Consider the following 13,997-nt stretch of genomic DNA (forward strand, 5'->3'; position numbering starts at 1 on the left):
ACATGTTCCTTTCACACCAACTTCTAAACAATTCATTAAGCCATACAAGAATTTGCAATTTTATTTCAGTGAAGTATGGATAGGCCCAATGTAGATTTTTGATTTCCACTGTAGAACTATAAACATTCAAAATGTCAAAAACCCATACTCTACACACCCTTATTTATTGGCTACTTAGAGTCTTGGGATGAATCATTGTAATTTTTGTTACCAATATTAAGAAGTAATAAAAACTAATTTTTTATCTATCAATTTATATATTATGCAATATCTCATGCCATAAAAATGAAAGAGTGGTCAACTAACTTTGAACAGTTTAAGTGGTGTTCTAATGTTGTTTGTAGGATGGCATGGTAACGTGGAAGAACAAAATAGAGAAGTAGCGATGACCACGGTCGTGCAAGGAGGCCTACTAGTATCTATATAGTAGATTGGTATGTTAGCGCTGAGACTTAAGGCTGTGTTTGGTGAATCCGGATCAACACCCTACCAACATCATCTCATACATGATGGGTCCCACTTTATGATGGGCTCAAAGTTTGATTGTGAGATATGATGCAGTTGGCAGGAGGTCTCAACTCGTATTTGGTTTGAAAATTGAAACAAAAGTTATGGAGAATTAGGATCTACTCCTCACATAGAGCGCCTCACAATAGGAGTGATCATTTCAGCCCGGCCTGGCCTGGCCGGCACAATCTCCACTCAGAAATTCTAGGCTTGGGCCTGGGTTTTATGTTCAGGCCCGGCTTAGGCCCAGGCCCACATCAGGCCCTCAAATTTTAGGTCCGGGCTTGGGCTTAATACTTTAAGTCCAGCCCAGGCCCGGCCTGGCCCGCATATATTTAAACTTACACATTTGGTGTATAATGTATACATGTTATTTTACATTATTTTATATATTTTATATATAAATTTTATAACATGACATGTATAATTTATATTATATGTAATATTTTATATTATATAATGTATAAAATAATTTTATATGCTTGTTATGTCATTTAATATATTGATATTTAATGTTTTACATATGAATGATATTGGCTCAGAATTAGGCCCGACCCGGCCCGGGCCCCTATAGACTTGGGCTAGGGCTTATGTTTTAGGCCCAGAACCCTAGGCCGGGCCAGGACCAGGCCTAAGCTATAGCCCTTATCATAAGTGCAAAGCCCCGCTCGGGCTTAGCTTGGCCCGACACATGGTCACCCCTACCTCACAACGACCTCATAGACACATTCTACTCTACATTGGGAACATTTCTCCTAAATAATGGGGTAAAATATAAAAACCTCCCCCTAAAGTTTCTAACAATCATAAAAACCTCTCCTGTAGTTTCATTTTAACAAATATCTCCCCTGAATTTTTTAAAAACTTGACAAAAACCTCCCTTTTGTCACTTGCCCATATCGAAAATGTTAGACTGATGTACCAATTTCTTCCAAATACACATTCTACCATTTTATAAATTATTTTACATACAAAATTACTGAATAACCATGTTTTCATTAAATAAAAACATTAGACGATGATTGTTAAAAAGAGGTTTTTGTCAAGTAAAAACAGGGTTATTTTAATAATTTTATATGTACATAATTTACAAAAGGGTAGAATGGGTATTTAAAAGAAATTGATGCATTATTCTAACGTTTTCCGTCTAAGAAAATGATGGAAGGGAGTTTTTTTGTCAAATTTCTCAAATCAGAAACTTCAGGTAAGGTTTTTGTATTTTACCCGAAAGATGTTCCGAATACAGGGTGGGATGATGTACGTGTGATGTAGGGCTTCAAATAATATTGACTGTAGTATGTTAGCCGAGTGTCTACTTAGGCAACAGGCAACGTCTCCTATTGTTTAACCAATTGTGATCTGCTCTGGACTCTTGTTTAACACACAGATCGTGTGCGTGTTTCATTGGACCGTCTGTCTGAGATGGATGGTAGCGGCAGCCGATGTGATTGCCGACATGCCGTTGGGGCGATCCATGCTCTGTGTTGTATTGCAATATAAAGGTTTGAATTACTATCTGCCCAACGGAACAAATCTGAAAACATGGACTGTACAGTTGCTAATTCCTGTCGTCGGAACAGACCTTCTTTCTTCAAAGTCTTACTCCGCCGGGAAGACTTCAGGCTTCTGGTAAAGCTTGCAGTTCCTCTTGATTACAACATATTCGGCTTCTTTTCATCCTTTTGGCTAATATTAGTTTTTCCGGTGTTCTTCCACAATCTTCAGTTCTATTCGTTTTGTCTCTTCATTGTATGAGTAATCTAGGACTATGTTTTCTGCACTCCGCATGTAATAAGTATGGAATCTGATCATGTGAGCATTGCAATTAGTTTCTGGGTTTGATTGGCGAAGAACAACGATTTTCTTTTCTGTAGCAGTATTCTTGTTGTTGTTATTTTGTTTTTCGTCTTCAACTGCATGAATACCATTGGTTTAGACAATTTTTTTTGTGATATTGTATGGGTTTTTAATTTGGACTGCTTTGATTCTGTAGCGGATACCACCATCATTTATCAAGCATTTCAATGGTTCAGTGCCCAAAGCATCCATCCTTAGGGGTCCAACAGGAAAACCGTTGCATGTGAAGGTTAAATGGGTTAAGAAGCAATTGTTTTTCTGCAATGGCTGGGGGAGATTTGTGAAACATCACTCTTTAGCTTTGAGGGAGTTTCTAGTTTTCAGGTATAATGGTAATTCAAAATTTAGTGTTAAGGTATACGATACAAGTGCTTGTGAAAAGGAAGTACCTTCACTCGAGGTTGGGACTCGGGGTCAGAGTCATTCCTACCAAGATCAAGAAAACCAGATTAGATTGATAGCCAGAGATATCAAGAAAGAACCGGTTGCTGACTGCTACACAACAGAAGAAAATCAGGGAAGGTCGTCATCGTCAATGGCCAAGCACATAAAGAAGGAGGAGATAGTTGCCGACTCCTGCCCAAGGAAAGAAACTCAAGGCAAGATCCTGAGCAAAAAAATCAAGAAAGAAGTGATAATTGGTTCTTGCCCAAAGAAAGAAAATCAAGGCAAACCGTTGGCCAAAGACATCAAGAAGGAAACAATTATTTCTGGAGTAGTAAATTGTGTGTTCTTCCAACTGGTTCGGTTCCCTTTCAGAACACATTATACTCCGTCTCTCTTCATTCTACTCATGTCATTACATCACACATCATATGCATGCAGGTGGATATGTTAATGGTCCAAAGAGGAAAGCTGTCATCAAGGCTAGAAATGCAGCATTTGAAGCTGCCTGTTCATATAAAACAGAGCACCCCCATTTCACTATTCCTTGCTGTGAGTCTAGAAAATATCAAATGGTGAGTTTTTGACTAAATTTCATGCTTCAGATGCCTGGGTAAAGTGAGATATTAACAAATGCTTGATTCAGCTCATTTGATTTCTTCACCTCACTCTTTCTGTATGTTGGATGACAGACTATTCCGAAGGCTTTTGCGGAAGAGAACGTCCTTGGAAGCAAGGTGAAAACAATGCTGCTTTGGGATCCTGAGGGGAGGCCATGGCCTGTGAAGGTCAAAAAGAGGACAGATGGCCGTGTGGACCTGGGATCTGGGATGGTTCAATTTCGGAAAGCAAACAGCATTGAAGAGGGTGATGCCTGCACCTTTGAGTTAAAAGGAAATTCTTTCTGCGTCAAGATATTCCGGACAAAAGAATTTGGAGAATCCATTAATGCAAAACCTGTCGTAGCTACTAGGACAGTGAGGAGAATTCAAAATATGATATAACTGAGTCAGTTAATGGGCACAGAAACTGTGAGGAGTGAAGCAACAAAACCTATTTGTAGCATCCTTTGAATGCACCATCTCAAGAAGACATGTTAATGAGAAAGTTCTTGGTTTATTTCCTTGATTGGATTTTGCTTTCTTAGGTCTGTAGGGTGCTAGTTGTTATAAGAGACTAAATACTTCAAATACTTGCTGAAATAACTAATTTAACTAACAAGGGGTGACCGTGCTAAGCACGGGCATGTAAAAAAAAGGTTGGTATAAAAAAGAAATTTTCATAGAATGTATTTGAAGTAAACATGGTGGTTGTATATATATATATATATATATATATATAAGATAGAATTGTATTTTTTTTGGCCAATAACAAAATCAATTTCATTAAAAAGGCATAACTTTTAGTACAAATAAAAGGAAGCGATCAGAATAAATTATTCCTTCCCACCCCTTGTTTAGCAAGCGTGTCAGCCAATGAATTAGCATTTTTTAGACCCAATTATATACAAATTACCTTTACTCCTTGTAGCATTTTACAGTTTTCCTCTTTTATAAATGTGTAACACCATCAACCTTCCTCCTTTTTTATTTTATTTTTATAACTATCTAATTACAATCTTGGAATCACCTTTAACTACTTTCTGATATTCAGCTCTTTAGTCTTTTGAATCCCTTCCATAATAGCCATGATTTCAGGGCCTAAATACCACTACAAGAAAAACCACTTTTGGTGCCAATCTTTGAACTGGCTGAAGTGTGACTGCTGCTAAAACAGCCGCTGTAAGGAGACTAAAACCACGCCTCTTCCTCTTATATTTTTTCATTTCTTGCTCTTTGTGCCCTCTTTGTATTTTTCCATCTCCTTCACTCTTAGTCATATCTTTCTCTCTCTTCTTTTAATATGCTTCTTTTTCATTCAATGTTTGTACTTTATTTGTTTGAAAAACCAAAAAATAATAATAATTACAACCATTTATGACAATTAGGTGCCACTAAGCACCACATCAGTAAGGAGACTAAAACCACGCCTCTTCCTCTTATATTTTTTCATTTCTTGCTCTTTGTGCCCTCTTTGTATTTTTCCATCTCCTTCTCTCTTAGTCATATCTTTCTCTCTCTTCTTTTAATATGCTTCTTTTTCATTCAATGTTTGTACTTTATTTGTTTGAAAAACCAAAAAATAATAATAATTACAACCATTTATGACAATTAGGTGCCACTAAGCACCACATCAGCGTAATAGTGAAAAAATGACTAACCGTTTGTGAAAGCTTTAAGAAATAACTTTTCTAAACAATAGGCATGCACAAAAACCAAAATCTACTTTTGCCATTCTCGATGCATACGAAAGAGCAAGAGAGGGAATTTCTGAAGTGGTGCCTATGTGACAGCATTTATTAAATAAACGCCTATGAAACCAAACACCCTATTAATCAAGCTTTGCACCAAACACGTCTCCTTCTCGATCAATCCTTGTACCACCAAACAACATCCAACAGTAGGTAGCTCTCTCTCTTCGATCTGATGGATAAGGGTTTCTCTCTATTCTCCACCAACGGGCAATGACAACATCAACATCGTGGTTTTCAGCTTTTTCTCTCGCCTCTCACCCATACATTAATCTATTCCTCTCTATTTTGTACAAGGTAAAAAAACCATCTCTATTCCTCTTTAGTTTTCTTGTTGAGGGAAGGCAACGAAGCTGCATACGCGCAACATCAATGAGTTCCAACGGCTGTTGACATTAGAAAATAGTTATTGTCTCTGTCTCTACTGCTATATTAAGTGCATCAATAAGTCTTGATTAAGTGCATCTTTACTATTTTTTACAAATGGCTGTAGACATTAAGTGCTTCCTTAATATTTCATTACTCTAAGTTTTTGGGTGTATTTATTGATCCAAGTCTTTCACATTTTAGAATTTAATATGAAAATGTAGTTGAATGATAATATTGTGAAGAGAATTTTTTATGCCATTTATGTAAATGTAGTATTTCACATTTTCAGAACTTATGTTTCTAGACTGATTGATTTAATTTAGTATGTAAATAGAAATGCAATTGAATGAGAGGAAATTGATATCCTTAGTGATTTAATTTAATTTGGTTTTGAACATCGGTTTTGTGAAATTTGAAGAGAATTTAGATATCAAATGAGTGTGGTAGCTGATTTATGGAGACTTCTAGGAATTTTGGGATTTATTTAGGCAGGTATTGTTTTCTAAGTTGTTTCCTTACCGAAAGTTCATTTCACACTTATGAAGAGTTCTAGGAATTTAGACATCAAATGAGTATGGTAGCTGATTTATGGAGAGTTGTAGGAATTTTGGGATTTATTTAGGAAGGTATTGTTTTCTAAGTCGTTTCCTTATCATAAGTTCATATCAAACTTGCAATGGGTAAAAAGTCACTTTGCATAAAGTGTTCTTGGAGTTCTAGTCAGTTTTATGTTAATTTGATATTTCAACTTTTTTTTATAAAAAATAAAGAAAGATATTTTTTTAGAATTGAAAAAAAAAAGATTACAAAGATATTTTTTCACTTCATGAGATACAAGTGTTTTCTTTAGCCAACATGTGAGCATTATACTTGTATGGTTGATTTGTTGGGGAAATCTGGAGTCATAGACAAGGCCATGAGTTTTGTTGGTCAAATGAAAGCAGCAGGAGTTGAAGTTAGTGCAAGCATTTGGGGAGCTCTACTTGGAACCTGTAGAATCCATGGGAATATTGAAGAAGGAGTGATGGTTAGAGAGAAAATTTTTGAAATAGAGCCTTATAATTCTGTTGTATATATGATTATAGCGGAAATATATTTAAATAATTGAAGGAAAGAAGATGTAGAGAGGATGTGGGTTAGGATGAAGGAAAGGGGCTTGAAGAATAAGCTTGGGTGTAGTTGGATTTAAGTGAGCAACACTATGCCATGTATTTCTTGCAGGAGATTATTCACATCTTGAGTTTCATAGTGTCGGTTGTGCTCTAGACTTGATGAACATGGTGATTGAGATTGAATGTGTATGAACTAATACTATTTCATTCCAGACAATACAAGTTTTGTTTAGTGGATATGGTAGGGTATAAACATATTCTCTAGATGACAAATGGAATGGAATGGTCAATAGGAATCAAGTTATACATTGCTGCAAGGGGAAAGATAAGATATATAAATGGGAGAATTAAAAAACCAAATTCTAGAAGTGTTGAGTATGACAGAAGGAACTAAGTAAATAACATGGTCATGTCCTGGCTTTTAGTGTCTATGCAACTTCAAGTGAAAATGAACTTTATGTGGGCTGAAATGAGTTATTAGATTTGAGAACAGGCAAAATCGACTTATTCTGAGCTACATCATTATGCAAAAATCTATCAGTTATAGAGAATCATCCACTTGTAAACAGGGGGAGAGGAGTCTTTTTGTGTACTATTCAGACTTGACCTTTGTGTGGAAGGAGTTAGATTATTATCAGAGTATGGACTAAAAGTGTGATGAAGATGCAAAAGCATACATGAAATTTGTTTGCCAACAAAGAGTATTTGTTTTTCTCCATGGCTTGAATCCTGTATACGAATCTATCAGAGTCCAGATCCTAGGCAACAAGGATCTTCCATCTGTCCAGGAGGTTTATGCATTAGTACAGTAAGAGGAAAGTAGAAGGAATTTGATGAATAATTCTTGAGGGAATGCAGTTATGTTGGCAGCAAAAGGGAATGTTACTACAGGTGGGGGAAATGTCTTTAAGAAGGGTGACTTTCAAAACAGGGTGGATGACAAAGACGAACTATGGTGCACCCATTTCCAGAAGCCCTGACACACCTGTGATCCATGCTGGGATCTTCATGGGAAGCCAAAATGGGCTCAGGAGCTTGCTTTAAATCAAAGAGTGAGTTCTTCAGATGACAAACAAACTACGGGTATGTACAATATCTACGAGGGGGCTTCATATACATTGTCTCATTGAACTCCCCATGGAGAAAATGATTCTTTACGTCCATCTGATGGATTGTCCACTATTTGAATGCAGATATAGCCATCAGAAGTCATGCAGTGGTCATTTTTGCTATAGGAGCAAAAGTCTTCTCATAGTCTATCCCATATTCCTCTTTATAACCTTGTGCAACCAACCTAGCCTTTGTATTTGTCTAGGCTCCTATCATATTTCAGTTTCACAGAGTAGTCCCATCGGCTTCCTATGAGAGATGTCTCAGGTGGAGGTTTGACCAAGTCCCAGGTGTCATTCTCAAGAAGGGCTCGGATCTCAGAATCCATGGCATCTTTCCAGTGTGGTTCTGCTACAGCTTACTAGTAAGATATGGGAGTGTCTATGGTAGATAAAACAACAAAGAAGAAGCTATGGTCCAGTAAAAGACCATAATTGTCAGGTGGGCGAGAATTCAAGAAGAACAACGTAAAATGGGTATAGTGGGTTCAAGGGGAGGATCGGGTATACTTACTAGGGCAGTTGAAGTCCGGATCAGTAGCTGGTGGTGGAGTGGAGGGGGAATTGAGACTGAAGAAGATCATACCTTCCTGAAGTAGGTATGAAGTTGCTATGGAGGAGGTATTGGTATGCTTGAGGTACTTGTAGAGTCAAAACTATGCAACAAAGAAATTGAAGGAGCTAGGAATTTCACAATATGTTCAAAAAATGATACACTTTCAAGGAAAGATACCTTACGAGAGATCCGAATGCGTCAAGCCAAAGGATCATAACAAAGGAACCCTTTATGTATAGAACTGTACCCCTTTAAAGGCAGCCACTTGTGTAGTTAGCTTTGTGTATTCATGAGGTAGAAGGTAAACATAAATAAGCACAACAAAAAACCCTGAGTAGATCTAGAGGTTTGTGAAAGAGAGATTGGAAAAGAGGATTATTTAAGACAGACAATGGAAGACGATTTATGAGATACACAGTAGTGTTGGCCGCCTCCACCCAAAACTAAGAGGGTATATGGGAATCTTATAAAATTGTTCTAACTACACTCAAAATATGTCCATTCTTTATTTATGCTACCCCATTTTATTGTGGGGTTCTTAGACATGATTTTTGTGATTGAATTCAATGTTGTTTTAAATAAGTTTGGAAATCCCTATCAAAATACTCTCCCCCTGAATTTGATCGTAGCATACATATCCGAGCATCAAATTGGGTAGTAACATAAATATGAAAGTGTTTAAATACAAAGTAAACTTTAGATTTCTTTCGAAGAAAATAAAGCCAAGTGAAATGAGTATAGTCATCAATAAAGGTTACAAAGTCTTATGACCCACCTGTGAAACAATAGGAGGTGACCAAACATGACTATGTATTAAGTAAATTAAGTAAAAGGGAGTGTAGCATGTTTGGAGTGAGAAGGAAAAGGTAAAATATGGCTCTTAAATATACCACTAGTAATGCAATCTTTTATTAGCATTCTTAAAGTAAGTAGCGAAAATATGTAAACTTCCAAAAACAAATAATTGATCGAGTTTCTTAGAAAACGGATGGCCAAGGCATTTATACCACAAATGCCAATCATCAATACTATTAAAGGACTCAAAACTAGAGGTAGTAGAAATTAAACATGAAGTTAAATGTGTAAACCGGGTCGGGCCGCTCATAGCCCAACATGGTCAAGCAAGATTTTGGATTGGCCTAACACGGCTCGGCACCTCCCCGAGGGTTCGAGGCCTATGGCTACGTGTCGGCCCGTAGGGTTCAAGGCCCGTGGTCCACATGTCGGCACGGCACGAAGCACGGCCCGCTTAGGAATATAGCCGTTGGGCCCCCCAAAGGGACCCAACGACTAGTTTCTGCTTTTTTTTGGGGGGGGTATAGAAATACCCCCCAACAGCTATAAACAACCATATTAGGGGGGTATTTGTGTACTTTGCTTATGGGGGTTGAGAAAATGGCATAAATTCCCCCCAACATCTATATAACAACTAGTTTAGGGGGCATTTTGGGTAAAGTTGTAAATAACTTTACAATGACCAAAATACCCCTCCCAACAACTAAATAACGAATAGTTTTTGGGTATTTTGGGCAATTGGATTATGTTCAATTCCTATAAATAGCTCTATCCTCCACCATTCTCATCACACCAATTCAACAATTCTCTTAATCTCTTCTCTCTCTCTCTCTCTCTCTCTCTCTCTCTCTCTCTCTCTCATACTCATAAATTCTCAATTATCTACAATCTGAGAAATTCTGATTAGCTAACTGTCTGATTCTACATTCTCCAATTCTCAAGTCTCAACTTTATCGAAGTTTCGACTTTCAACAAGAAGAAGGCTTGCTCAACCAGCTCAAGTTTCTCAATTCGGGAGGCTTGGACGTTGAAAGGCTTCAACCGTTGAAACTAAGTTGAGATTTTGAACCAACAATCCGGGTAAGTCGAATTAGATTAATTTTTATCATTTTAGAATTAAAAAAATGCTAGCTCTTCTGAAAACTGATTCCCCAACATGTTCACCATGGATGACATTCAATTGCATCATGATAGTGTTAGCACTAATGCGATTGATGTTGATGGAAGTGGAACTTTCACCCCCAGTAGTAGTGACACTAGGGGAAAAAAGAGGGCATCTAAGCTGAGTAGCCCAATTTGAAAAGTTTTCAAAGTGGAGGATATAGATGGGAAGGGAAAAATGTTCGTTTGCCAAAACTGTAGGAAAGACTTTAGTTATTGTAGCAAGGGTGGTACGGGTTATTTGAGCAGACATCAGTTCACACATGAGCGAGAGGAAGATGAAGGGAGAGAAACAACCCAAACATATATTGGGAGGGGGACTAGTTTTGGTACTTTTAGATATTCACAAAAAAAATGAGACAAGAACTTGCTAAGTATATTGTACATGCAGAACAACCATTTATATTGGCTGAAGATCCAAAGCTAGAAAAATGGTTGTGTAGTTCTGTAAACCCACAATATAAAAAAGTTTCTAGGAATACTATAAAAACCGATGCTTTAAAATTTTTTTATTCATATAAACAAATTTTAATTTCTTTGTTAGCAAATATTTATTCTAAAGTTGCAATTACTTTGGATGTTTGGACATCCAAATTTAATATTAGTTATATTTGTGTTATCGGTCATCTCAATTAAAACCATGCTTAAATGGTAAATCATTTCATATTAGATGTGCATGTCACATCTTAAATTTATGTATTCAAGATGCCTTGAATATTATTTCAAATCATATTTCAAAAATTAGAAATAGTATTATATATATATATATATATAAAAAGTTCAAGGGCAAGAAAACAAGAATTTAAATATTTATGCCAAAATTATGTAAAGCATAGGTGGAATTCTACCTATTCTATGTTAGAAAGTTGTATATCTCATAAACAAATTCTTTCTAATTTTTATAATTTAAAAATGCCTAATGATATGGTATTTGAGGAAGATTGGGAAATGACAGTCTGTATAAGAGATTTTTTAAAACATTTTTATGATGCAATAAATGAATTATCTGGAATTTATTATCCAACTAGTTGTAATTTACCATACCAATTAATGGTAGTTAGTGATTGTTTTGCTAAATATGGAAATAATCCATAATTTCAATGTATTGTTGAAATTATGGAAAATAAATTTAAAAAATATTGGGAGAATATTTCTCCCCTTTATTGTTTAGCTACAATATAAGACCCTAGGATTAGGAAAGATGGTTTAGATATTTTACTTGAAACATATTGTGAAAATATTAATATTGATATAGGAAAGAAGAAATTAATAATTTATTATTTAAAATGTACAGTTTGTATCAATCTAAAGTTATTCATCATCTTCTTCTTCTACTTCTAACCTTGAGCCCAGGAGTAGAAGAGAAAAATTTTTTTATTTAATAAGTAGAAGATAGAAATATGTTAGTTCTACAAGTTCATTTATTGAATTAAATTTTATTTACAAGCAAATTTTTCTAATTTATGTGAAGTATGAAATAATTTTGATATTTTAGCTTGGTGAAGTGAACACTCGAAAAATTATCTATTCTCGCCGCCATGGCATGTGATATACTAACCCCTCCGGTGTCTATAGTTCCATCGAAGTCTTGTTTTAGTGCAAGTACCAGGGTGTCAGATAACAAAAGAAGCTGCATGAACGATGAGAGCATAGAAATGTGCATATGCTTCAAGGATTGGCTAGATGCAGAACATAGATTACAAGACAAGGGAGGGCATGATACAACACAAGACATTTCACTCAAAGTAGATGATGAAAGTCATGAATGATGACTCATGAATTTTGACTACTTGTATAGAATTATTCATTTTTTCAAATTATTGTAATTTTTTTTAATTTTATTTAATTTATTTGATATATATTTTTTAATTTTTTAACCATGTAATTTTGTATTTTCAATTTGTAACCACGTTGTATTTTTTATATTTTATTAATTCATTCCATTTTTATATTTTATTCATCCAAGTATGCAATGATCCAATCATTGTATTTGTAATTCATTAATTTGTACTATTCAAATTTAAATGAAATAAAATTCCTATTTTTCTTCCAATTTGTTATTCCGTCATTCTTATTTCAATTTGGTTAAGTATTTTTTTTTCATTTATGTGTTAAATAACTTAGATTTCTTATTTCCTAATTTTTTAAATAGTTTCCAATTCCCAAAGTTCATAGGAAAGTTAAATATTTTAGTTTTACATTTTTACTTAGAAAAGAAATCAAAATTTACAAAAAAAAATGAAAAAATATAGTGCAGCTTGGTTCGGCCTAGGCCCAAGGCCTGCCCTGTGGCCCAACCCGACATGGCCCAAGCCCACGGCACGGCCTACAGCTCAGTCCGACCCAGGCCCGATTCCGACACGGCCCACTTTACACCTTTACATGAAGTAGAAATTAGTGTGGCCTTATTCTTCTCAAACTCCAAAGCAAATAGTCGTTCCATTCTACGCCCCTTCCCCTTCATCTCCCCAGTTTGCTAGTCCTGTATCAAACAATCATCAGAAGAGAATGAGACACTATTACCTTCTTCTACAAGTTAACCAACTGAAATCAAATTGGTGGTGAGCTTGAGTACAAATAAAGTTTTGTATAAATGAAATGGAGATGACTTAGAAGTATATATAAATACAAATCATCACATCCAAATATATCTAATTTATCATCATTAGCATTGACAATGTGTTTATTGGGAAGATGAGGTTTGGGACGCTAACCAAGTGTGGTCCCAGTCATATGGTTAGAGGCTCCTGAGTCAATATACTAGAGATGATTCAGTGAGGGACAATAGGTCGGTCACTTATCAGACATACCAATAGCAGAGAAGGCTGAAGAGATAACCGAGGACATGAATTGTCTAATCCATTCTTCAGACATGCCACTTGAAGTGTCATTTTGGCCAACCACAGGAGTAATGGAGGAAGCTACATTTAATCCATCTACAGCGGTCTGATAAGCCTTGTAGCTTCCTTTCTTTTAATTTGATCCACTACTTTTCTGAGGCCAAGTAAAGCATTCAATAATAATATGGCCGAATTGCTTATAGTAAGTGCATGTATTCCTTTTCTTGCATTGATAGACAACATGCCCAAACTCTTTACACTCATAGAACTGTATTCTAGAGAAGTCCTTCTTCCCCTTTGGTTTTGCTACTAGGAAAACTATATCAATGTTGGACTCTTTTCTCCCATCCAAAATAGTTTGTGTAGAAAATCTAGTTTCAACTCTTATAATTTCACCAAGAATAGTATCCAAGTTAGGAAGTGTTCATCAGCTTAGGATATTAGATTTGACAATTTCGAATTCAGGCTTGAGATGCATTAGGAAGTGCATAATCTTCCTTTTATCAAGTGTTCCTTCATATACTTCACGCAACATTCTGACGGATCATTTCCCATGTGTACAAGCTCATATTCTATCCAAATGTTAATAAAACCAGCATAATATTCTTGGACCTTCCTTTCTCCTTGATAATATGAGAAGATGTCAACTTCTATCTGGTATTGTGTCTCAAGGTGTTTGATTGCTGATATACTTTCTCAAGATACTCAAACATCTCATAGGTAGTCCCGTATCCTCTCATAGGAATTGCAATGTTAGTTTCAACCGATCCTAGGATTCATGATGCGATTTTCACATTATAAATTCTTCACTGATTAAAGACCCTTAATGTCTAAATCATCAAGTTTAACTACATATCCATCCAAATATCCCTAGAGACCTTTTTGCCTCCACATGAAATTGAAAATTAAATTTCCAAAATGCACAGTTCGTACCATTAAACTTAATAAGGAGAACCT

General features: G+C 35.8%; 1 protein-coding gene across 1 annotated transcript; it reads left to right on the top strand.

Annotated features, from left to right (window-relative positions):
• Positions 1 to 1,865: 1,865 nt before the first annotated feature.
• Positions 1,866 to 3,764, top strand: LOC148849201 (B3 domain-containing protein Os01g0723500-like). Its single transcript, XM_088948539.1, has 4 exons — positions 1,866 to 2,136; positions 2,501 to 3,089; positions 3,190 to 3,323; positions 3,441 to 3,764. Exons 1-4 carry the CDS (start codon positions 2,050 to 2,052, stop codon positions 3,750 to 3,752), a joined length of 1,122 nt encoding a protein of 373 aa, XP_088804665.1. The 5' UTR covers positions 1,866 to 2,049; the 3' UTR covers positions 3,753 to 3,764.
• The last annotated feature ends 10,233 nt before the right edge of the window (positions 3,765 to 13,997 follow it).

Source organism: Nelumbo lutea, chromosome 6 (assembly GCF_056320005.1).
Source record: "Nelumbo lutea isolate HS-2025 chromosome 6, American lotus-T2T, whole genome shotgun sequence".
NCBI lineage: Eukaryota > Viridiplantae > Streptophyta > Magnoliopsida > Proteales > Nelumbonaceae > Nelumbo > Nelumbo lutea.

Bases quoted from the DNA above. Each gene is read 5' to 3' on its own strand.
- LOC148849201 (XM_088948539.1), top strand. From the start codon at position 2,050: ATGGACTGTACAGTTGCTAATTCCTGTCGTCGGAACAGACCTTCTTTC. The intron at 3,090-3,189 runs GTGTGTTCTTCC...ATATGCATGCAG, and splicing joins TATTTCTGGAGTAGTAAATT to GTGGATATGTTAATGGTCCA. The intron at 3,324-3,440 runs GTGAGTTTTTGA...GTTGGATGACAG, and splicing joins AGTCTAGAAAATATCAAATG to ACTATTCCGAAGGCTTTTGC.